Source organism: Vanessa atalanta, chromosome 13 (assembly GCF_905147765.1).
Source record: "Vanessa atalanta chromosome 13, ilVanAtal1.2, whole genome shotgun sequence".
NCBI classification, from domain to species: Eukaryota; Metazoa; Arthropoda; class Insecta; order Lepidoptera; family Nymphalidae; genus Vanessa; species Vanessa atalanta.
This window is the reverse complement of record NC_061883.1, coordinates 10,608,772-10,635,391: the sequence shown is the minus strand read 5'-3', so window position 1 is coordinate 10,635,391 and position 26,620 is coordinate 10,608,772. Positions and strand designations below refer to the sequence as shown.

Sequence of the window (26,620 nt, the reverse complement as noted above, 5' to 3'; positions counted from 1 at the left end):
TACGATAGTATCCTACATGAATAGTATATTTTATAATCATGGGAATATCCCACAGGAAAGTTTATTCAGAAAACCATCAAACTTTGTAATAACGTTTCTGGTTACCTTGGTTATCACACACTACAAGTAAACTAAAACTATTAAAAAAATAATACTGCAATGAATCAACTACAGGCCTTCTTAAAAATAAATAAATATTGCTTTACTGAAACTCCAACAGAAACAGACTAAAATGGTAATCCAAAACGAATCTTAAATATCATTTACGTCCAAAATAGTTGGTCAAATAATGAATACAACACTATTTCACCCAAGTATTTTTTCTATGTAATAGGTAGGCGGACCACCGCTCATAGACATGGCGCTCTTCGAAACAACCATCCTCTTACTTCGCCAATGCGCCACCAACCTTGGGAACTAAGATGTTGTGTGCCGTATGCCTGTAGTTACACTGGCTCACTCACCCTTCAAACCGGAACACAACAATACTAAGTATTCAAAGTCAAAATCAAAGTCAAAAATCTTTATTCAATATAGAAGTGCTTGATTGCCTATTGATTGTCAAAAATCTACCACCGGTTCGGAATTTAGCACCTCGGAACTGAGAAGAACCGGCGAAAGAAACTCAGCGGGATATATTCTTTTTTTTTTTTAACCATTTTCCATGTACAATGATAATTATATTTTAGTTATTTGAAACAGCCTGGTGAATATTGGTGCTTGACGGCGGAATATCTGATGGTACCTACCCAGACGGGTTTGCACAAAGCCCTACCACCAAGTAAAAAGTTTAGTACATTTCATTCAGACTTAACAAATGGCTATAACTTGTATTGTATAGTTCAAAACATATCCAAGAACATAATTACGAGTAAGCTAATATTGATAAAAGTTGTTTGTAAGCAACGTACACGATAATATTGCCGATTGAAATTTGTTTTGATATAATATTGGTCAGGCCATTATTAAAAGACTACAAAAGAGGATTATTTGATTTGTCATTTATTTATTACAAACTATATTTGAATAAAAACCTTATTTATTACGCTTATTTCTTAAAACGATTTGATTTTAATTGTGTATCAAAATACATATGATAATAATCTAATTTTTCTAGTAAATCTTTAGTTACAAGCCTTCTTTTATATTTGTAAATTTTATGATCATTAACAATAGTATATCTAGTGATTCATTGATATTAATTATTCATATATTTTATATTAAAAGGTTTTTTTTTCAATAAGGCTCCGATGACTTAACTAGCTTATCATACTGGCGCCTATAATTGTTAACTGTTTATTTTTATTGTGTGTTTTCATTCATTCATAATTTAAAAAAGGAAAATAATTCAAGACATTGTCTCCGTTGAATTTAATATGTTTATTTTTAAAAATTAAGCAATTCAGTGATTTTTTATGTCGGCCTGGTATCGTGGGGAATTCCGGCCCTTGGAGTGGATCCTGGTGAGGAAGCTGGGCGTGCAGTCCAGGGATGCAGTCGGTCTCACCGGCGATGGTCCGTTCCGACCTTCCAGCCAATAAGTCGTCATTTCGCCTTTCCCCTGGATTAAAAATTAGCTTGATTGAAATCAACAGATCTTACAACATACAATTTACTTAAAAAAAAGTGATTTTATACATATTTATACGGTTATTTTATTTTGATATGCATACTATTATTTGTATATCATTATGGTATTTGAGGGTAATTTTATTTATTTACTTGGTGGTAGGGCTTTGTGCCAGCCCGTCTGTGTAGGTACCACCCACTCATCAGATATTTTACCGCCAAATAACAGTACTCTGTATTGTTGTGTTCCGATTGGAAGAGTGAGTGAGCCAGTGTTATCACAGGCACAAGGGACATAACATCTTAGTTCCCAAGGTTGGTGGTGATGTAAGGAATGGTTAATATTTCTTACAGCGCCTTTGTCTATGGGCGGTGTTGACCACTTACCATCAGGTGGCCCATATGCTCGTCCGCCAACCATTGCCAAAAAAAAAAACATTTATTCGTTTTACACAAAAGTTTTGTTTAGATTTTTAATACCAGCTTTCAATTCCAAACTATCTTTCGCTGCGTTTAAAAACAAAAGTTAGATTGGTTTTACGCTGATTTTAGATACAACAACTACTTCACGTAGTGGTTTTATCTTGGATTTTCCAGATAAATTCTATATAAGGTTATATAATAAATGGTAAGTTTTATCATAAAAATACCTTAGAAAAAAAATTGTAGATAATAAAATTATGTAATTTATAAATATATTTTATTTTTAACAATTTTACCAATTATCAGCCTGTTGTAAGTTTATGTAACACCGAATGTCTAGATGGACCGGACTATAAGTGAAATAAATAAACTATTCAACTCATTTGACCACTTATCCAGAGCATGGACACCAAAACATGCATTGTATTGTGACCAAGCTTCGAGACTAAAACGTAATCTAGTTGAGATATTTTATCTTCTGCATTATCTGTCATCTGTCACAATTATCATGAGTCTTGAATTTAAATAAGAACTAAGTTTACTTGGTGATAGAGCTTTGCAAGCCCGTATAGCCATACCTTGACATCAACTACACCTCTTGGCGCCGTAATAAAAAGTCCAGTCTTGTCTAGAGCTCGTTTTACGTCTTCTGATATTTGAATCCTCATCGCTGAAAAAGACAATGGGTATAATTAGAACGATATTTTTTAAATATATTTCATATGGGGATAATTCGTTTGTACTCCTTGGAAATATTAGAAAAAATAGAATCATAAGAAGTTCATAGTATATTAAAATATATAAAATGTATAACGTTCTCCCGTGCTCTCCATCCTGCTGGCAGTGTTGATTGTATCCCCGAAGAGGCAGTATCGTGGCATCTTGGTGCCAACGATGCCAGCTACACATGGACCGGTGTGGATACCACTTCGCATACAGAGTGTCTAAAGTCAAAGAAAGAAGAAAGTGGTTTTTAATATAAATTTAATATTATGAGTTGTGCATATAGAGTTCATGGTTGAAGCAATTTAAAGCAAATCTTACATACATTAGCACATGCAATTTACAATAAAAGTAAAATAGATACAGAAATATGCGTATTTCAGTAAATGATTATTTGTTATTTATGTCGTAATGTGGTACGTATGATATGTTGTCAATCAGACACAAAACTTCGACGAATTATGTCACTTGGAGAGCAATTCTCTCGATTACAGTTTATTTTGTATTATGACAGACATTTTTAACTTTGCCGTTTCATAAATTCAAATAACTTGTAAAAAATACATTGTTAAAGAAGGCATATTATTCGATATAAGATTATATACCCGATACAAAAGCGTGGAGTTAATACATATTGACTTCCAGACAGGATATATTACATATACGAGTATATATAATTGTATTTAAGTAACATAGTAATGTATTTTTAGTATTTATAGATGTTGAAAAAGAGTAACTACAGAGTTTCTTGCCGGTTCTTCTCGGTAGAATCTTTATTACGGTAGTAGCTTCACTTAAATATAGTTTGTTAAATGACGATTCATAAATGCTTGTAAAAGCCTACTTAAATAAAGTATATTTTGATTTGATTTAATTTATGTATAAGATTCATTGTTTATAACACGTGAATCTAACTCGTGGAACATTATTTATCATTTTAAGTAATCCCTTGCTTAGAAAGGAATTAAATCATAGGGAGGAAAATTTCAAGCGTCGCATAAAGCTCCAAACCCTTTGGGAAGAGAGAAGGACTTTATCCAGCAATGGAGTGTGTACTTTTTCCACTATTGTAAAGTTGACTTTTTAAAGCAATGCGTTTACATGTATGTACATTGAGCGATCATTCATTTATATTTTATCGTATTATATAAGCTAGGCACTAAGCAAAGACACTGAGACGAATATTACCTAAGTACCTGATCGGGCCGGTGCGGCAGTCGGCACATTGACGTGGCTTCCAGTAATTCAAGTGCCATACTTGCAATTTCTGTCGCGTGTTTGTTACCTGCAACATAGCGTTATATTATTTGGGCATATGTTCTGTATATACTGGAATTAAAAAGGTTCTTTAAAAAATATTACCGATATTACAATTGACAAAATATCGTGTAAACCTTATCTTGTATTATGTGAAAATTTTAAATTTGGAATTATTTAAAAATTAAGTAGTCTGTCTAGGCTTCTATTTATAGAAATGATTTAACGTCTTTTTTCTGGTTTTTATTAATTATCCTCAATTTAGCATATGTATATTATTTAAAGATAGCATTCATTTGAGTCATTAATAAGATATTACAGTTTCCAACATAACGTTACGGACTAACCCGTGACTAATTTTATTTTCAGATATAGAATTGTGATTGAATTTTACTTAATGGAACAATTAATACAGCTAGCAATTTTGTTTTTTTTTTATAGAATACCAGTCAATCATTGAAATAAAATTAGCTTAAATAAAATTTAAGATTTAACCTAAAATTTCGTGATGTAGTTTTTGAAGTCCAGGACAATGCCTTCTACTAAAACTTTCCACGTAGCCATCTTATAGGAAACCAGTCCTAAGTGGGGTCAGAATTAAGACTAATTTAGTTTACCACGGGTTTTCATCACCTGAAACTAAAGTAGGCGTGAACCAACCATTTCTGACAGGCAATCCTGAGGCCACCATGTAGGAGTCTCCAATAGTTTCAATCTTGTAAACGTCGTAGCATTCGATTCGTTCATCAAACAGTTTGTACACGGAGTTCAAGAAGCTAATCACCTAGAAAAATTAAACATATGAGACATTTCTATTTACGTACGTATTATTGTTTTTTTTTGTCAAAGGTCACCCGATGAATAGTGGTTACTAGTGTACTATTATAATAGAAACAACTTTGTATCTCTGAAAGCAAGTTTAGAATGCCATAGGATTTTTTGAAATAAGTAAGACATTTAGAATACAACCCGTCACATGGCTTTATTTACGTTTTATGTATTTTATTCATTTTCGATTTTATGTACATATTGTTTGGTGGGATGATCAGTTAAACAATGATGTTCTTCTATTTCTATTTACGTTTACTTTCGATTATATGTATATTCGAAAATACATTTATATACATAATATATAAGTTAACTTCAAGAGGTTAACTGACGCTTAACTGATAATTTGTCCGGATAAGGTTCTAGAACTAGCTTCACGTTATATGCAGAAATTATATAATTAAAGTTGTATCAATACTTAATAAAAAAACAATTTAGATCGTGTGCGTACGTTAAAATCTTATTCGAATCACGTTCAAATCCGGATGGATAAATTTAAATAATTCAACATGTCCTCGGTGATGAAGGAAATCTTCGTGGGAAAATCTGCATGTGACGATTGGGATTTTGCTTCGTTTAACTGACTGTAGGTGCTCATACCATTTTCCTTATCAAAGAAGAGGCCTACGCCCAGCCGTGGGTCATTTACTGTTCACTATTAAACTGTATTCGTTAAGGTTTTATATCAAAAATATATTTTTTTTATGTTATTGTTTGGCGGACGAACATATGGGCCACCTGATGGCAAGTGGTCACTATAACCCATTGACAATGGCGCTGTAAGAAATATTAACGATTCCTTACATCGCCATTGCGACACCGACCTTGGGAACTAAGATGTTATGTCCCTTGTGCCTGTAGTTAAATTGGCTCACTCACCCTTAAAACCGGAACACAACAATACTGAGTACTGTTTTTTGGCGGTAGAATATCTGATAAGTGGCCGTGCCCGTCTGGATAGGTACCACCCACTCATCATATATTCTATTAACAAGCAGGAATACTTTGAATTTTTTGTGTACCGGTTTGAAGGATTTTCAGCCCGTGTACAAGGGATATAATAACTTAGTACACAATGTTGATGGTGCCTTGGCGATGTAAAGAATGATTAAAATTTCTTACGGAGCCAATGTCTACGTGTGGTGGTGACCACTTACCATCAGGTGGTCCATTTGCCGCGTCAACCTATTTCATAAAAAAACAAGCTCCAAGGTATTAAGAATTTACACAAATAAACTAAACTTAAAATTAAAACCAGAGGTAACTTTGATCTCAGACGAGCTAGCGACGGTGGCAGGTCAGGAATGGATGGTTGTTGTCAGGGATAGAGAAAGGTGGAATTTCTTGGAGGAGGCTTTTACCCGCAGGGGGTCCATACAACAACACAATAGCACTCGAATTCTTCAATAATTAAATCCAATTGTTTTCTTGGTTAATCTGATTGTTATGTTTTTATTTTTTTTCTTTTTTGTGCTGTATTAAAATTTTGTGTGAAATTAAATAAAGCTGTAATAATAATAATAACAATATCTTTGATTATAAAACAATCATGTTTTGGCTTTTACCACAACCACGCAATATTATAAAACGAGTTAGTAACGTTAGTTATTAAGAAACGATAGTAAATTATTACAACAAAACCCCCGAGCAATTTATTCAACCAATAATATAATCGTTTGTTATTTCACGTCGGCTTAAAATTACTAATACACCAATCAAATATTTTCAAATATTTTTAATTCATGTATAATTTATATATTAATTATTTTTGTATGAACATACATATACTCGATACATACATAAAGTCAAAAACTACGTTTACCTGATATGGCGTGGATACAGCCGCGATGGCCGTAAACCCGACGATGTCACTAAAGTAGACAGTCACCGAGGCGAAGAACTCAGCCGGTACCTAAACATTTTTTTTTTTAATAAATGAATGCAAGGCCATTACAATTTCTAAAAGTCCTTTCCGAAAAATTATTACTTATTATAGATGTATGCATAATCTTTATTTATAAAATAACATATCCTGACTGACTGATTCATCATCGCCGAACGTAAACTATTAGAGTTGGGGTCATGAAATTTGGTAAGTGAGATCGTTTTATTGAATAGACACCGACTAAGGAAGGAAAGTTGGAAATTCTACCCCTAAGGGAGGTAAAATAGGGGTTGAAAGCGTGTATGAAAGTCCGTAATTATTTAAGTTAGAAAAATGAAACTTTACTAATTAAAAATGATTAGATAGGTATTTTAACATTTCTGGATATTCTACCCTAAGGGGTGAAATACACGCCAATATGGAATATAAAGAGGTCTCAAATTAACGTAATGTTTTAAGTTAATCTGTAAATATATTCAACTTCCACGCCAGTAAAGCCGCGGGCAACAGTGAGTGTATAATAAAATAAGAATTACTTTCATTTAATATAATTTAGTGAAATAATAAATAATAACGATATTAAAGTATTAAGGGTGAAGGTATTATCGCTATGAAATTAAAATTGAAACATCTCTTCAATTAAACTCTAATACCCGAGCCGACATTAATTTCAGTTCATACATATTTTCACAAATTAAATGAAATTTATTGAAAAAATTTGAATGCCAATAACAATTAAATTTATGCTCTATATATAAAGGCATAGAGTTTAAAGTCTCTATATGTTCTCTTATTCTGGAATAACTGGAATACATATTTATAATCTGTATTTTCACAGTTCCATTTTCCTTTGCAATTCTAAGCAATATTCCCAAGCTCGATGATAAATTCGTTTCTACTTTCAACAATAGTCGAACTTGCTATTATTATCTTTGATATTTAATCATTTTGCACAAAGTTGAACGATACTTATTTGTTTCCTATTATGTTTTATTTCTTCAAAGAAAATCAAACCATAATAATTGGACAAAGGAAAGCGTTCAAAGTTTTTGAGTCAAACTTAAGATTGATGACTGAAAGTTTTGAAAGACTAAACTTAACAGAAAATTAAGTAATAATAAAAAAACACGTTGACGTGACAATTTTGATACTTTTGAGTTTGGCGAAGATTAAAAACAATAATGCATTTATTGAGTATGGTTATAATTTTTATAGTTGATTTAAAAATTTTTTGATGAATTATAATTTATGTTAGGCATTAAAGTAGGCGATGTTTTCTTTCACCGCCGAGCACGAGGCACAAATTAAACACATGCAAATTTTATTATGCTTGCATGATTTAAAGTCCTCAAGTATCCGTTAAGATGTACGAGTTCTAACTACGGGGTCATCTCGACTCTAATGTTTGTGTAGTTCTAGATTGTTATAACTTACCTGTTGAGTTTGTTTTAATTGCTTTGCAACGCTTGCCGGTAACATTTGGTAGAGCAACGAATCACTCAATTCCTTTTCGTACTCCAGTTCCCTGGCCTTTTCGGATAGATTACGGGCGTACACCTGAAATAAAAAAAAAAAAAAACTTTTAGCTGATCAACTATGATGAGTTTATACTGTTTTTAGACAAACATATAGTCACGCGAGAAGCTTTAACTAGTATTTTAGGAACTTAACAGTTTAGTTCCTGAAGTCGATAGCCTTTAGACGATGTAAGGATTACGTTGCTTATTGAGGGTCAAATTATATAAATGTTAAAAACATAACTTCAATAATCTTAGCTACGAATATAAATATTATGTCTTAAATATGTTGTTAACATTATTTTTTATATATATGTTACATTTAGAGTTTGAAATAAATGATAAATAAAATAAAACAGAATAGACTGTGATAAAACAGTTAGTTAATCGTTAAGTTTTTGTTATAAATACAAAGTTATACCCAGTTTTATAGGTTGTTTTATAGGAATATATGTATGTATATATATTTATTATATAGGTAGGCGGATCAGAATATGGGCCACCTAATGGTAAGTGGTCACCACCGCCTTTCTTCTGAATAAAAAAAGAAAGTAAATTCTAAAAATTTCAAGGTCATCACGTACGCACACTAACGCACACACACCCATTAACGTACACACATAATAATTATACATTGAGAACAAAATATTCTTGTTTATATTGCAAGTTATATAATTATGTTAGCAAAATGATAACAGCCATGACCTTCCTTACGATTGAGTCATGATGAGCTCGTATAAGGTATTCATGACGTGTAAATCACGATATTATAATGTCATCGCTCTGCGCTGACCTTGAATTTACGCATAACGGTAGACCACGTGCTATTCATAATATTATGTTTATGAGAATATTTCTAGAGGATCTATTTTTGGTTTTTTTATTTTTAACTTATTCGACTGCTGATGAAAGTGTGTAAGTTTCGTAATTAAGGTTATGTTAATAAGTCAAAGACAGGTGTTGAAGAAATTCTAATATTTTTTACGGTAATTCCGATTAAAAATATATTTTAGTTTTTGTAGTAATTGTTGATGGGATACTTTTTTGAGGTCAATGAATAAACCTAATACTAGTTTTTTTACCAATTTTATTTTTTATTTTAGTGTTTAAAAATAACAGTTATTTGTTATTTTTCTCTGAGATTCTGGATTCCTACAACGATCTCGACAATATTCGGCCAGCCTATCCGTAATCGGGTCACCTCTATGTCAGGAACATATTCGTAAGATACCCGGGCCTTTGTCTTTAATAAAGTTATGTGGGATTTTGAACCATTAAGATCCCTTCAAATCCTGTCACCGACTCAGATCGGGCGCTCTGGGCTAAGTCTTTATTAGCATAAGTCGGCCTTTGAGCTTTCCCAAGCATTCAACTAATGTTATATATTGATTGTAAATATTAAAAAGAGTTCAGTTTCGATTTATATTAAAAAATATATCTTTAAATATAGTTGTGGGAATGTTAGGTGTGTGATAGAGAGGTACAATATGAGAGCGATAGTATAATAGTGGAATTATGACAGAGACAGCATGATAGAGAATTATGTAGGTGTGAGCGAGAGGGAGAAAAAGGAGACACAATGGCGGCACGACGTATTTAAGTGTAACGTACTCTCTTGTAAATTCGAAACAAACAATACAAATTGTTTGTTTTGTTTGTTGCTGGGCTAAGGCCTCCTCTCCCTTTGAGGAGAAGGTTTGGAGTATATTCCACCAGGCTGCTCCAATGCGGGTTGGTGGAATACACATGTGGCAGAATTTCGTTGAAATTAGACACATGCAGGTTTCCTCACGATGTTTTCCTTCACCGCCAAACATGAGATAATGTTACTTTTAAGGATGTTTTCCGATGCGAGAAAACGAGATGAAATACAAATAATTAAATTGTTGAATTTAAATTTGTTTTCTTTAGAGATTTCCTGGATACAGAATCGTGACTTTAATTTAGATTATTTTCATCAAATTGGTTCACAGAATTCAAGGGTTCGCTTAGAATATTTTAGATAAACTTTTCGCTTAAATTTTAAGAGATGATAGTATTTGTAACCCGTCCCGTGAGTGTAATAAGAATATTATTTAGTTTTTTTTTAATTGAAAAAAAAAAAATTGGTACCCGTATCGCCGACTACTTGAAACCTAAATCATTCTGGGGTCCAATTAACGACACAAAATATTTCATCAAAGTTGGACGATTTTTACGTATTTTAATCAAAATCGAAATTTATTCGAACGTAAGCTGATCGATTGACAGATGATCGGTTCCTCTAAGTAGTATTTCAATTAGTGTGAACGAAAAGAATGGAATACCAGAAAACGGCTTAGCGCTCGCTTTTACTTATGATTCTGTGAATAAAAATAATGGGTAGATATTAAACCGTCGTCACGGTAGCACGTGAATGTGATCCTGTGGCGCCCGCAGCAAAGACGAAGAGTGTACCGGTAGTTTTTTAGTGGATATTCCGGTGTATCAGGGTCGTCCTGGGCACCGGCGAGAGCCATATACACCGCTAAGCGTTTTTTCATGGAAGAAAAAAAAATTGAACCGAAGTTTTCATTATTTAAACTATTCATGAATTTAGACAGAAAAATCATAGCTATTCGAAGAGTTACAAGTACTGATTATCAACTCGGTCGATTCATACATGTTCAAATACATAATATTTATATTTATTAAATTAATTCATCGCTATAACCATAACCATGAAAATAAATAAATCTATGTTTATGTTTTGATGAATTATTAAAGCAAAGGCATTATCTTCCGCGGTATATAAATTTGCATATTCAACCATGCGGCTATTGGGAGCGAATTATATCCGAATGTAGATTTCTTCGTAATGTTTGATCAACACACGTACTAGATGAATTATAAACATAAATACGCGCACAAATCTATATAATATTTACTCAAATTCTCTCTCTACTTATATTTTACTTTAAAGTATAAAACTTATTTTATTTTTCAAGTAAATAATTATAGTCTTTGCATATAAAAGCGTCACGTGATCTCCGAAATTATAAGTACAATTGATTTGAGATTAAAAATAGTTAGCCCCTTTTGTGCCTTTTGGGTATTTGAAATTTAAGGAGAAATGAGAGTTGTAACCTTGTTAAAATTTACCCGTACGATGTCACGGACGGCAGTTATTTATAAAATTGGAATTATCGTAGTCATAGTATTTATTGTTGTTGTTGTGTAGTACAGTTGTTTTGTATATATTGTTATTATTGTACAGTAACGACTGCATAATAATAACAATAAAAAATAATAAATAAACAACAATAAACGTTATGACGTGTTATAATAGTTGAATATAAATTTTGTTTAGGTTTTGTTTTTAGGTTGGTTTCCACTGACGGTAAAAAGACAAAAAATATTTTGCATAATTTTGTACCTCTTTATTTTACCGTTCGAGAAGGTTTTGAGTTTATTGCACCATGGCTTCATTTCGGTTTGTGGATACATGAAGATTCTCATCCAACACGTACACGTTTCTTTAAGATGTTTTCATTTACCACCAGGAGATGAGTTATAACATACAAATTAGGCGCATTCATTCAGTGGTGACTGCCCTGGCTTTGAACTCAGAATAATTGGTAAAGATTCACTTCTTATAACCACTGGACCCACACGGCTACTATATATTAAAGTTACTTAAAATTCTATTTTCACTGGTTTGATTTTGGGATGGTCAGTAACGTTCAACGCGGATGACTAACTACTAGTAAATTACTAATAAGGAAAATAAAACTATCTTAACTACGTTGGGACATTGGTGTATCTTTAAAAATACTAGATATTATTCACTTAATTGCTCTATATAGATTTACTTCTCTTAACTATAATATTTGTTAGTTGTGTCAGTCCGTATTGATATTTGAAATAGTATAGTCCATTTGAGCTGATATGGCCCAGTGGTTAGAACGCGTGCATCTTAACCGATGATTTCGGGTTCAAACCCAGGCAGGCACCACTGAATTTTCATGTGCTTAATTTGTGTTTATAATTCATCTCGTGCTCGGTGGCGAAGGAAAACATCGTGAGGAAACCTGCATGTGTCTAATTTAAACGAAATTCTGCCACATGTGTATTCCACCAACCCGCATTGGAGCAGCGTGGTGGAATATGCTCCAAGCCTTCTCAAAGAGAGAGGAGGCCTTAGCCCAGCAGCAGAAAATTTGAAACAGGCTATTGATGATAATCCATTGAAGATACATCTCCCCACGGGTTTATTTTATTATAAAGTATTTATTACAATATAACTACGTAGTTATGATTTCTTTAATTATTGCAATTATCACATACCAGAGTCCGTTGAAGTTTAATTACTTATCTCTAACAATTAAGTATTTATTAGTTAAACGATTTAATGCAGGCTTACAATTAATCCGGAAGAAAACGTATTAATTACTTCAATTGTATTTTATTATTGAGAAATAACAAAAACACAAAAGGATTGACGTAAAGGTTTTGTGAACCAGTGTAACATCTTAGTAGTAGTTGGGGCACAAGGGACGTAACATTTTAGTGTATTAGTTGGATCATAGTGGTCAAACCAAAAAAAGGCCTAACACACTAAAAATAATTTTGTATATTAAGAAAAATTGTAAAAGAGTCGAGATGGCCCAGTGGTTAGAACGCGTGCATCTTAACCGATGATTTCGGGCTCAAACCCAGGCAGGCACCACTGAAATTTCATGTGCTTAATTTGTGTTTATAATTCATCTCGTGCTCGGCGGTGAAGGAAAACATCGTGAGGAAACCTGCATGTGTCTAATTTCAACGAAATTCTGCCACATGTGCATTCCGCCAACCCGCAACGGAGCAGCGTGGTGGAATATGCTCCAAACCTTCTCCTCAAAGGAGAGGAGGCCTTTATCCCAGCAGTGGGACATTTACGGGCTGCTAATGCTAAAATGCTAAATGTAAAATGAATACAGTTTCTTTAAATAAAGATAAATGATTAAGGAGTTACTCTGCACTATATTATACTCTAGGTTTGTTTACAATTTTACAAGCTGTTAAGTAAATTATTTCACGAAATATTCCAAGAATTCTATTTATAGTCAAGAGTAAAAAGAAAAGTTAAACGTATAAATCAAAGTTGGATTGAAAAATGGGAAAAGCGAATCGTGTTTGATTTTAAGAAACCATTCCAACGATGCAACTTTGATGGAACGATAAGAAAAAACTTTTAACTTTAGAAATAGAACATTTCATCTGGTGAGTTCAATTACAAAATGTAATGAAGATGTATGCATGAAGACTGACTCGTTGGTCTAGTGGCTAGTTATAAGGCCCAGAGGTTCTGGGTTCGGCCAGGTCGAAAAAAATATTCGGTCTGTGGAAAACTTTTTAGTAATAGCGTCGATTCTGAAAGCTTCGAACTTCCAGATTCGGGAGTGTACGCAGTCCCGTGCCTCAGAAAGTATGTAAAGCCGTTGGTCCTCTACCTGAACTCTTTCTGGTCGCGCTGTATTTGCTGTCCCATTAGATTATCAGTGGTAATATAACGTGCTGCACTGGTGCACTTTAATATTATGGCCTGCGTAGTTGGATTGTCTCCCTTGAGGTTAGCCGCCGTGTCCGAAGTTGGTTAAGACGACATTACTGAGATTGTATTGAATACCGTAGATATTAACATGAGATAGCTTATGAGAAATAATAAAAAAACTACATATATTATCAATACTGTTTGGTCAGATTTGGCTGCAATCTTGGGACTCTGAGTTAAAACTCGAGTGAGACCAATAAAAATTTACTGGGTTTTTCGGTCGAGAAATAATTCTAGTAGCAACGTAAAAAGAAAACAGTGTTCAGACGGATAAGCCGCTGATGCTCCCATACTCCTTTTTTTGTCAAATTTGTCGTCCCATCGTATTATCAGAGTATGCACTATAATATGTCCTGTGCTAATGACTCCCTTGAAAATGGCTACCGTGCTTAAAATGAAGGAGGACATTCATAAAGTACATAGCTGGCACCAAAATTTCACACCGTAAATGGAAATAGCAGACTGGCAGACAGGCATTATAACCGCGGCGTTGCACGCACGTTATCACCGCAGCCGAATAAGGAATATGTGTAATATATATATATGTATACATAAATAAGGTAACAGTGCCGAATCTAATGACTTCTTAGTTGATTGCACAAATCAGGCTATTTCAAATAACGATTTTTTTATTATGATATGACAACAATAATTGTAAAATATGACACATAAAAACCCGTTGAATTTCTTTCGCTATTTTGAATAAATTTTTTTGACTTTGATTTCGCGTGCCGGCTTCGCAAGTGTTTAGTGAAACGCACTTCTACATAAAACATTTTTATTGTAATACAAATAACTTTATTGGTATACGCGGCGCACGCCAGTAAAACTCTCAGTCGGCATGATATTTTCTGACATCTTCAAAAATCGTCATAATTAAGTCAATTCTTACGATTAAGGACTGATTACCTTTCTCAAAAAACCCTTTGTCCATATTTAAAATCCTAATGAAAAATCGATAACTTTGAACGTTCACGTTCACAGACAGACATATGCGGTGAAGGTAATTGTTTATCACTAAATTCAATAGTTAAAATAAATTTAGATTCAGCGGTGAAAAAAACATCAAGATTTCTCTTGATGTGTCAAACTTTATTTTTAATTTGTAAAAGGTAGGGGGACTGGCAAATGGGACACCCGATAGTAAGTGGTCGCTGCGCTTAAATTGTAAGAAATGTTAATACCTTATATCACCCTCCCTTTGTCCCAGGATTTACATGAATCACTCACCCTTCAAACCAGAAATAATATACAGTAGAGTTGTTTAGAGGTAGAATTAGTGACTAAACCCGGGCGGTCTTGTACAAAATCCTACTAGTACAAAAAAATGATTATTCTTTTAGAACTACCCGAGCAATAATCAGTGTTACTAGATATTACAAAATATTATGTATTAAATTATTCTAGAGCTTAATATACCACAAAGGCCATTGACCTTTTTTATAAACCTAAATATGTATATAAAAGCGAAATACCACTCACTGTTAAATCACGAAATCATTGAAACTATAACACCTACAATCTTGAAGTTTGACAGGTAAGTTCTTTATGGGGTCTTGACATCCGCTAAGAATTTTACATAACTCTACTCCTAAGTGGGTAAAACGGTGGTTCGAAGAAGAGACTTGAAATTTAAAATTTATGCTCAATAGATGGTCTGGAGGTGTACTAATAATGTATCTTTAGAAATCAACCCCTTTTTGGAGTTAAAACAGGGATAGTTAGTCACAGCAAGTATTTTACTAAAATATTATCTATAAAACCTATCATTTCTGGAGATTAGTACTTTTATCAATGCATATAATCCGCCACAGTTCCGAGTGCCATTCAAAGCCAGCCTCTTACAAAGAGCAATACTACATCCCCAAATTGGATCCTAATTGGGTGTGTATAAAGATTCTGAATAACATATGGGTATACAACCTTTAAGGTCGTGGTTGTGTCAAGTTTAATACTTACGCAGATATTTCCAAAACTATGCATCGTCATGTAACCTTCACGGAGATAAGGACACCGGATCTGAATTAAGAGAAAGTGCAACCTTTGGATGAGTTCAGTGTCGTTAGGGAAGACCGAGAAACAAGTGATGGTATCAGGACCGGATTTAAACGTATACTGTATATACGTACGTATTCTATAAATACTTTAGCAAAGAAGATGTTGTTAATAATTTTTATTAATTCTAAAATTATGGCGCGCGCGCGTGTGTGTGTGTGTGCGTTTTCTCTAAGAGGACTTAGCTGTTTAAATAAAAAAAATGTACTTATTGGGTCGCCTCAATGATTTCTTAGATATAGTTGATCGCAATTATATGTATATCAAAAGTTGGTAGACGTTTTCCTGTTTGACCATTATGTGCATTATCTGGTATAAGTTTAATGTACTTTGGTTTAGTTTTTTTTGTTAGACGAAACAAATAAAGTCACCCAATATACTTAGTATATTGTATAGTATATTATGTTTTTTGTATCGTATTTTGTACATCTTACATAAAATTATTTAAAATCTGTACTCAATATATTAACAGATGAAAATTTTTTATACGTAAGGGGTTACTCACTAGGAAAATCACTCGTTGAAAGCTACATTATTTCTAGGCTATAGTATATAAATTTTAATTAAAATATCATTTTCTTTATTAAAAAACTTCTCTTAAAAAAAAACTGCACCATTGCTGGTTAATATTTCCTTAATATTCTTAAACCATTCAATATTTTATTTATTTTATGTATGGCTTATAAATCTTTATTTAGCTTATAAATTTGTCGAAATAAAATAATATGTCATCCGTACGCATTCAGGACGAACAGCTTGTTGAAAATAATGTATTTAAATATGGAATAGTTATAATTTTTTTTTTTAAACGCACATCTTTATTTAGGTTACGTACCGTTGCGGTTTATGTTTAATACGGTTTTAATAAGTTTTGCATTTAAAGATTCGTCATATAATACGTTGAACATGTTAGCGAATTAATGAAGTAAAACTATGACACGGCGGGTTTTTTTTACCTGAATTGTGTTAACCGCATTCCGCACCAATGCAATGATGATGGGTGAGACTACGCAGACTAGAACCAGGATGCCAGCGCACACCGCCTCACTCCTTCGCGCCTCTCGAAGGCTTTCTGTTACGCCCTCTCTATAATAATAAATTACTGTTGTTTAATTTTAGCAAGCTTGAAAAAGATGTCGAATTAATTTTAATTGTAACAAAATAAATAATATCATTTTTGTATAAACGGCAAATGGCGGTATTATTATTCGTTTTTTTCTAGCCGTTAGAATCGACCTTAACCTTACACTTTAACACCTTAACACATGAAATGTTATAAATTTTTAGCGTGGAATTTCATTTTATAATAATGAATATAGAATCGTAATCACGATATACACTTTATACATAGCCTTTTTCCTTCCTTGGGGTTCGAGGTTCATACCAAACATTATCAATATCAGTTCAGTAGTTTTAGCGTGAAAGGGTAACAGAAAGACAGAGTTACTTTCGTATTTATGATATAACTATAAATATATACTATTAATATATATACAATAAATTATTAAAGCATTACACAGATAATAAAAACTAAAGCTTAACTTACTTAGGGCTTTGTGCAAGCCCGTCTGGGTAGGTACCACCCACTCATCAGATATTCTACCGCCAAAAAATAGTTCTCTGTATTGTTGTGTTCCGGCTAGAAGGGTGAGTGAGCCAGTGTAATCACAGGCACAAGGGACATAACATCTTAGTTCCCGAGGTTGGTGGCGCATAGGTGATGTAAGGAATGGTTAATATTTCTTACAGCTCCTTTGTCTATGGGCGGTGGTGACCACTTACCATCAGATGGCCCATACGCCCGTCCGCCAACCAATGCCATAAAAAAAAACTTAGTAATATCATCATCCTCATCATCCTCCTGCTCTTATCCCAATTTTATTTGGAGTTGGCGCAGCATGTTCTCTTCTTCTAAACTTCTGTGTCTGACGTCAACTCACAAGTAACATTCTTTCCAGCCATATCGTCTTTTACACCACCCATCGTTTCTTTGGTCGTCCCCTATTTCTATATCCATCCACATCCATGCTCAAGACCTTCCTCGCAACATGGTCCTCATTCCTACGCATAACATGCCCATACCATGATAACCGGTTTAATAACACGGTGAATTATGATTTAATTCTAACTTATCTAGCTTTAAACATCGAAATTTATTTGGAATCGTATACATATCGTATATAAAGGTATATGTACTTGAATGTACATACTAAAAAAAAATGTTTTATTTAGTGTAAACGAATAGTGATATTTTGAATACCCAATAACTGTTCTTGTAAATATCTAGCAACTAAAACGTCAAAACAGTAAGCAATAAGAATTTAAATTGACGGTTTATTAAATACATACTAAAAATGTTTCTTAATACAATGTAATTTACATGACGAAGATATTGAAAGTTCACATTGCATGTATTGTGATGACGTATTTTGACGTCACTTGATTACAAAAATAAATGATGATTATAAAATTATAAGTGTGTCAATGTTGTCAACCAGCGATTGGAACACGCAGGTAAATCTTAACCGGAAATTTATGCTTCAAACCCGGGCGAACACCAATGAGTTTTTACGGGCGTAATGTGCTCATAATAATTATTAAGCATGCTAGCGTATCAAAAAAGCAACATAACATGTAATCAATTTTCAAATCGACTATGAGTTCTGGACATGCAAAAAGGACAGGCGAGATGGCCGAGATAGCCTAGTGGTTAGAACGTTTGCATCTTAACCGATGATTGATCTCAATTTGTGTTTATAATTCATCTCGTGCTCGGCGGTAAGGGAAAATATCGTTAGGAAAACTACATGTGTCTAATTTTAGTGAAATTCTGCCACATGTGTATTCCACCAACCCGTATTGGAACGGCGTGGTGGAATATGCTCCAAAACCTCCTCAAATGGAAAGAAGGCCTTAGTCCAGCACTGGGAAATTAACAGGCTGTTACTGTATACAAAAAGGTTGAATAAAAAAAAACGAATTTAATTTATATAAAAAATATATTTTAATCTAAAACATCTAACTTAAAGAATCTCTAATCTAGATTTATTAGCTAAAGCCGAGCCAGCTCAGTCACGTATCGAATAAAACTCTCACTGTTTACTTCCAACCGATTGCAAAGAAATGCAATGAGAAGGAATTCAAAGGGAAGATTTTAATCAATAAAATATATCTTATTTAACACCACAATGAGACTAGATAATGGACGAGTAATTTTACGACGTCTGTAGGCGTATACTATGAGAGAAAGTGTTGATTTTAATACATTTACTCAGTTAATTCTGTATTCTCAGGAAAAGTAACATAATTATACTACTGAGTTTTAATAATAACGAAAATTAATATAATATTTTTATTTAATAAGACTTTAAAGTATCGTTTTTCAAAGTATTCATTATTTATTAAATATAAATATCGCATATATTTTCAAATTACCTATGTATATGTGTACCAAATTATATATGTTACTGGTCCTGATATCATATAAATGTCATATATACTACCTTATATATTCTCGCAGCTGTTTCTGGACAGCTCTCAGCTTCCCAAGAAGTGTTGCGGTCTGGTCGAAATATTCTATCGCCTCGCTCACGCTGCCCCCTTGTGGCTTATTATCCACTATCTGCTGGTTTCTAGCAACGGTTACGGGTAATTATTATTTTTTTATCTTAGTGTTATTAAAAAATACTAGTGGGTCAACCGCGAAACATTGCGTTTATTCAAAAGATTAATTAGGAATTTCGAAACTTATGACATGTTTTTTTTTTTTATTTCATTTCATTGTAAACTGCAAGTCACTCGTCTACATTTGGCGCCAAAATGTTTGAAAACTCTTTTAAATGAAAAATTTAATATCAAATAGTATACTTGTTCAGTTAGGATTGGAATTTACTTATTTTTGTTTACGGTTTTTACGTTAATCTTTTGAATAAACGCAAACTTTCGCGGGAGACCATAGTATATGTAATTATTGAACGACGGTTTTAGATAAACGAGAGACAAAGCGGTATAACTATTAAAATTCAATCACAACATTTAATTCAGTGCAAATTAATTTCGCTATCCCGTTGACGTATTTTGACGTCAATTATCAATGTGTTTAATATGTGAGCCGAGATGGCCCAGTGGTTAGAACGCGTGCATCTTAACCGATGATTTCGGGTTCAAACCCAGGCAGGAACCACTGAATTTTCATGTGCTTAATTTGTGTTTATAATTCATCTCGTGCTCGGTGGCGAAGGAAAACATCGTGAGGAAACCTGCATGTGTCTAATTTAAACGAAATTCTGCCACATGTGTATTCCGCCAACCCGCATTGGAGCAGCGTGGTGGAATATGCTCCAAACCTTCTCCTCAAAGGGAGAGGAGGCCTTTAGCCCAGCAGCGGGAAAATTTACAAGCTGCTAATACGAATGCTTAATATGTGATTTTTATTTACAGAATGAAATTCTAATATCAAAACTATCCAATAAAACATTTAACTGTTCATTTCTTCGAGTTTAGTTTACATTTCTCGCAGCTCACGAATTCAATCCGGTTATTTATAGTCAGAAATTGGTCCATGCTTTGAATTAATGTGTTTGTTTGTTCCATTTCCACGTGTGAGAAAATCGAATACGATTACGAGTACTACATTGTATTGGTAAATTACTAACTGTTAATAGTTTTATAAACTTATGTGATACATCGTTGATTATCATGTAATACAATTATTTTTATGTAATTTTTTAACATTTTACGTTAACCTACGCTTGCATAGAAATGCGATATCTAGTGTTATTTAAATGTAAAAACTTTTCCGGTTTTAAATACGTTTAATATGATGTTAATTTTATTATTATATAATAATATTATTTAGGAATTTTAATGGGCAATTAATAATGTATATGAAATCGTGTCTCCTAAGCCGTGTTAGCCATGTGGTTGCAATACGTGGACCTTTACCGATGATTCTGTATCCAAACCTGGACATTTTCATGAGCTTAATGTTTGTTTATAATTCGTCCCGTGCTCAGCGGTAAAGATCGTGATGAAACCTGCAGGAGATTCTGCCACATATATCAAGGCCGCTTTCAAGTAACGTGGTGCAGAATGCTCTAAGCCTTCAGCATTGGTTTACTAATCAATGTTGCATGTTGATGCACACAATGCTTTGTCTTATTCTGTCGATTGTGAATGTACTGATGACAGAAAGAGATAAATAGAAACTTATTTATGCCTCTATAGTGAAATATTTATCAGTAAGACCGTTAGTAATTAAAAATTAGTGTAATTGCTTGAATTTTTTACTCACTTCTTCTCCAAAACTTGGTATTCTGGACTATCCTCCTTGATGTCCATGTGCAGTGGTATCAGTGATGGTACCAAATTTAGGGTATTGTCCAGAAGATCTCGACCCAGTACCATATGGCTTATGTACCTTTAATGAAATATATATTACATATGTGGAGCATGAGATAATAAAAATAATAATAATTAAATATTCCTTAATTTTGTCTTAATCAAAATATAAATTACTTAAGTATTTTTAAATCGTAATTTTTCATGATTCTATTGTATGTAAAATAATAGAACAAAGATTCTATCCAGAATACTCATTAAGAAACTAAGAAGTTTCTCTTTGTCTCAAATTATATGCAATAGAATTCTTTTAAATCGCTTTTATACACTACATTACCAAAGTTAAAATATGCCAATAATATGTACAGGCCTTATCGCTCAGTAGTGAAACCCACATATTACACATAAATTGGTGATTATACCGAAGGACTGATAAATGGGCTTCATTGTAAATACGACTGGCCATAGACATTGGCGCTTTAAGAAATACTAACCATTCCTTACATCGCCAATGCACCGCCAATCTTGGAAATCGATTTGTAATGTTACTTGTGCCTGTTTGTAGTTACACTAGGTCATTCACCCTTCAAACCGGAACTCAAAAGTACTAAAAATTGTTGTATAGTGGCAAAATATTTATTAAGTGGTTGGTACCTACCCAGAGGTGTTTGCAAGAAGCATTAACACCAAGTTTATGTTAGAATAAGGTATAATATATTAGTTTTATTAAAGAGGATTTTTTTTATTCATATACACACAGTACACAATTTTAGTGATGGTAAATATATAATTAAATATACTAATTTTTATTTATAGTACTTAAAAAAATGTCATTCTTTTTTTAAAATTTAAATTCATTCTTTTTTAATGTCTATGGAAAGAGGTGATGCTTTGCGCTATGGCTTTATGCCATACTTAGAAGTACACTCATGTTTATATATGAAGGCATCCATTTACATAAATCTTTTATCGACTCTAAAAAAGAAAATCTCAAACAAAATACTTAAGTTGCCTTAATACATACATCCATGTTGATTCTAGCGAGAATATTGAATACATTCAAAGTAATACAGCGTGTAGTTTTATAAATTAAAAATACACATCAGTGTGAGAAAAAAAAGATTCATAAATTTGATTTTCTTTTTTAATAGCATTGGTTGGCGGACGAGCATATGGGCCAATTGATGGTAAGTGGTCACCACCGCCCATAGACAAAGGCGCTGTAAGAAATATTAACCATTCCTTACATCACCTATGCGCCACCGACCTTGGGAACTAAGATGTTATGTCTCTTGTGCCTGTGATTACACTGGCTCACTCACCCTTCTAACCGGAACACAACAATACAGTGTAATGTTATTAGGCGGTAGATGTTATCTGATGAGTGGGTGGTACCTCCCCAGTCGGCCTTGCACAAAGCCTTGATACACAAGGTATAAATTTATCTTTAAAAATATAAGTAAACTTCTACCTTATATGAGCTCTCGGTTGAAGGTAACCGCGTGCGAAATAATTTATGCCGAGCACAGATGCAATTCCCTTACATTCAATGCTGCGTAGAAGATTCTTGAATCCAACGAGATACCTGGATTAAAATAAAAAAAAAAACATATATAAAAATAGTTATGACAATTAACGAAACTATATATCGACTCGTATAGACTATAATTTGCATGTATTATACATCCAATTAAAGTTGTACATACATATTATGCTAAATTGAAAGCAGTCGTTGCTTCATCAATTTCACGCCTTTTTATCATCTATATATATTTTTTTATAATACTATAGGTAAGCGGACATGCAAATAGGTCACACTTGTGTCACCTTACTCTTGAATTACTCAGTTTTTGATGAAAATCGCATTAAAATTCGTTGCGTAAAAGATCTAAGCACAGAAACAATAGAGAAAAGGTCATTATGTCATACTATGTAGAGATACTAATCTAATAGAGAAACCAATAAAACTGTTAAAAGGTATTCGATATGGCCTCACGAGAATTAAATTAAACCACATAACAGTCACTCAAACAAATAACAAGATAAAAAAAATTGTGATGAGAGTATAGTTTATCGGTGTCATATTAAATTACGTTTTGCATTATAAAATATTACTATGATGTATAATCTACGTAAGAAACAAGTCATACTTTTATTAACCAATTAAAACGCGTTAACAATTAAAAAATTGTGACAAATTTTTTATCATCATTCGTAACAAAATCAAACAATGACTGAACATATATTACATTGCACGACACGGCTACGACACGACTTTTATTGGATAAGACTGTGTTTCGAATAAAGTTTTTATTATTGTCCTGAGATGTAATGATATTTAAATGTGACATTTAAATCACATTTATTAACAATTTATAGAAAAACTGCCCGTCTGTCAAAGTAAGTAAAACACTTTGAGTTGATCTCTCTCTCTTTTCTCTCTATTTCTGTCTCTGACCATCAATCATTAACCATCATCAGGTACACAGGGCGCCGTTATATGAACTAAAATATATAATACTTCTATCTAGAATTAAAAATGATTGCTGATTATTTACACTAATCCTTCAGATTGATAAAATATTGAAAGACAAAAATCTACACAATAATATACAAATTTTAATTTCACTAGGTGGTTGTTATGTTTTAGACTATTCAAGATTTTTTATATAATACTCAAAATATCAAAATTCAAAATCATAAACAAATGAATCAACGAAATTTAGAAGCAGTTAGAAATTAAATTAACGACAAACTTGAAACACCAAGGTTTAATCTCCGCAAAGTGAATACGTTATTTATAATAAAAAAAAAGATCTATCTTTATCAGTTAATGAATTTAAATCGCGTGGAGTTTGTTGTTGTTATTTAAATGCCGTTTATAATACAATTATTTATTTTATTTTATTAATATAATGTGTCTAATTTCAACGAAATTCTGCCACACGTGTATTCCGCCAACCCGCATTGAAGCAGCGTGGTGGAATATGCTCCAAACCTTCTCCTCAAAGGGAGAGGAGGCCTTTATCCCAGCAGTGGGACATTTATGGGCTGCTAATGCTAATATAATACATTGGAACCCGTAAATATTGACTTTTTTGTCGGTTCATCCCGGAAGAACTGACATCCCAAATCAACTGACATCTCTAAATTTTAGTACTCTTTACGTCTGAATTTAATTTAATCTTATAAATGAGGATTCAAAGCCGGTTGTAAGAGTCCTCTTCAAATAAGTATATATTAATTTTGACTAATCACAAAGAGAGATGTCTGAAATAAAGATTTTAATTTAAATAGTTCAGACAGATGCCTGAATTGAATTTGTTAAATTAAATAAAACGTATTTTATAATTATTTATTGGTTGATTTTAAAACACAAATAAATAAAAGTGACCATGTTTTTCATAGTTTTGGTACAGAAATATTTTTTCTACCTAGCTCACAGGGCAACAAATATTGTTTTCTGAATATAAGGTAGACAAATTACAGGTTATAATGTTTTTCTTTCGAATAATATTCTCCGTAACAGCTCGGAATTTGGAAGTTGGTGACGCTACAATCCTCGGAAAGCGATTAAATGCGTCGGTCCAGCGCCTAATCTCCTAAGAGTTATGACAAATGTTAACATACTATTGGTTATGTAAATAAGGGAGTTCACTTGTTTTAAATGGGTGGTTCGTCGTAAATGTCCCATCAAACATGGCTAAGATGTTATGTCTCTTGTGCCTGTACTAACTGGCCGGCTCACCCTTCAAACCGGAACGTATTATATTCCGGTTTTAAGAATTACTATTTGGTGGTACAATGTGTGATGAGTGAATTGTACCTCAAATGGACTTGTACAAAGACTTGAGGAAGGACAAAAGTATAAGAATTGTGAATATGTTTGAAAACTATAATATATGTTCTGCGTAATTGTCAGTTAAGAGGAAAGTATATTTTTAATTATTTTTATGACCGAAAAATGTAAATCTTGTCGTAGAATATAAATAGCATCTTTCCTGTGCGATAATTTATTCGTACACTGATGACATGAGTCACATATGAATTTCTTGGGACCCGTTCATGAGTCATAGTTTTGGTACCCGTGGGTTCCAGGATAGCCAGTTTTATAGATTTTAGATGTGTCATATTCTTAATACACACAGTACAATATGTCATCGCGCATTACACACTACTACTTAAATGCAAAAATTTAAGGATTCATGTGTGACAAATAAAAAAAATATATCGATAGTAGGTCGAATAATACCTAGACAATTTTTTAAAGCCCATCTCTTCGTTCGTGTAGAAAATATATTACATAAGTAAAGTATTTTCAGCGATAAGCATTAGTCTAATACTAAACGTGTATATATCCATAATTATTCGTTTCAAACTTTAATGTATGAAAAGTTCAAATACAATGTTTCTTGGACATAAAAATAACACCCTATCCATCAAGAATATCGAATAATAAGAATATATGAAAAACTTAAGTATTTAATAAATTATCGTCTAAAAGTGTAAGTTACGAAAACAAACAAAGCGAAAAAAACTTTAATAGTCGCTTTAAATTTTGTTTTGACAAATGATGAAAATGAAACGGACAACGACGACGACATCCCTTGGCTCAGACCCAAAAAGCATTTACGTCGAAAATGTATTTCGACAGTCAAAAGTACGAATTGTTTATTTTATATATTACTAACAAGTATTGCATAACTTACGTATGAATAAGTGTTTCATAATAATTATGAAATCATCATCATCGGGTCAATTCATTTAAAGCAAACTGCCTTTTCTTCATTTTTCAGAAATCAATTGATCAGTTTATTTAAGCGGTTTTGGTAAATTTCAAAATGTATTTCTTAAACAAACGGAGTAAGCTGAACTGTTTTAATGAAGCGGCAAAATTAAATTAATTGAACAGCAAGTAATGTAACATTGGGCAACCTTAAATTTGAGTTCGTAGATAATTTAATTTTAGTAAATAAACCGCGAGTAAGCTGAATATTTAATTTTGTTCGTCAAATAAAAATCGAAGCCAACTTATTTCTATGCCAGCCGATTTTATAATTGAGACCATTTAATAATTATGTATTATAACTATTTATTTTGCAAACATATACAATATATTAGCAAGCTGATCAAATACATAATTATTTTCCGATAAAATCCTCGTTTAAGCTTCTGACCAGGATTATTGGTGGATTTTTCATAAGGCCGACAAAAACAAATTATGCTGTCGAAATAACTTTTGAACTGCTTTTCTGACGAACTGTATATTTGAAAATATATACCATTGAATAATACCACTCATTATTCCATAATTTTATAACAACGAGTACCAGCTGTCGTAATCACTGTCATATATACAAGAAAGTGATTTTATATGCCAATGTTTAATTAGATGCCAATCTTGAAGCTCAAAAAAGTTTTATGTATTGAGAAAATTCATGGAAGTATATTTATATAAAACAATAATAA

General features: G+C 32.7%; 1 protein-coding gene across 1 annotated transcript in view; it reads right to left on the bottom strand.

Annotated features, from left to right (window-relative positions):
• Window positions 1-1,402: 1,402 nt before the first annotated feature.
• Window positions 1,403-26,620, bottom strand: part of LOC125068376 (receptor-type guanylate cyclase gcy-1) — a 67,132-nt gene continuing 41,914 nt past the window's right edge. Inside the window, exons 6-16 of the mRNA XM_047677475.1 lie at window positions 22,623-22,736; window positions 21,105-21,230; window positions 19,315-19,443; window positions 16,768-16,897; window positions 8,120-8,242; window positions 6,623-6,712; window positions 4,633-4,756; window positions 3,912-4,000; window positions 2,807-2,936; window positions 2,571-2,662; window positions 1,403-1,561 (exon numbers count right to left, since the gene is read on the bottom strand). Coding sequence (XP_047533431.1) covers window positions 1,403-1,561; window positions 2,571-2,662; window positions 2,807-2,936; window positions 3,912-4,000; window positions 4,633-4,756; window positions 6,623-6,712; window positions 8,120-8,242; window positions 16,768-16,897; window positions 19,315-19,443; window positions 21,105-21,230; window positions 22,623-22,736 — 1,306 coding nt within the window. The remainder of the gene's footprint in view (window positions 1,562-2,570; window positions 2,663-2,806; window positions 2,937-3,911; window positions 4,001-4,632; window positions 4,757-6,622; window positions 6,713-8,119; window positions 8,243-16,767; window positions 16,898-19,314; window positions 19,444-21,104; window positions 21,231-22,622; window positions 22,737-26,620) is intronic.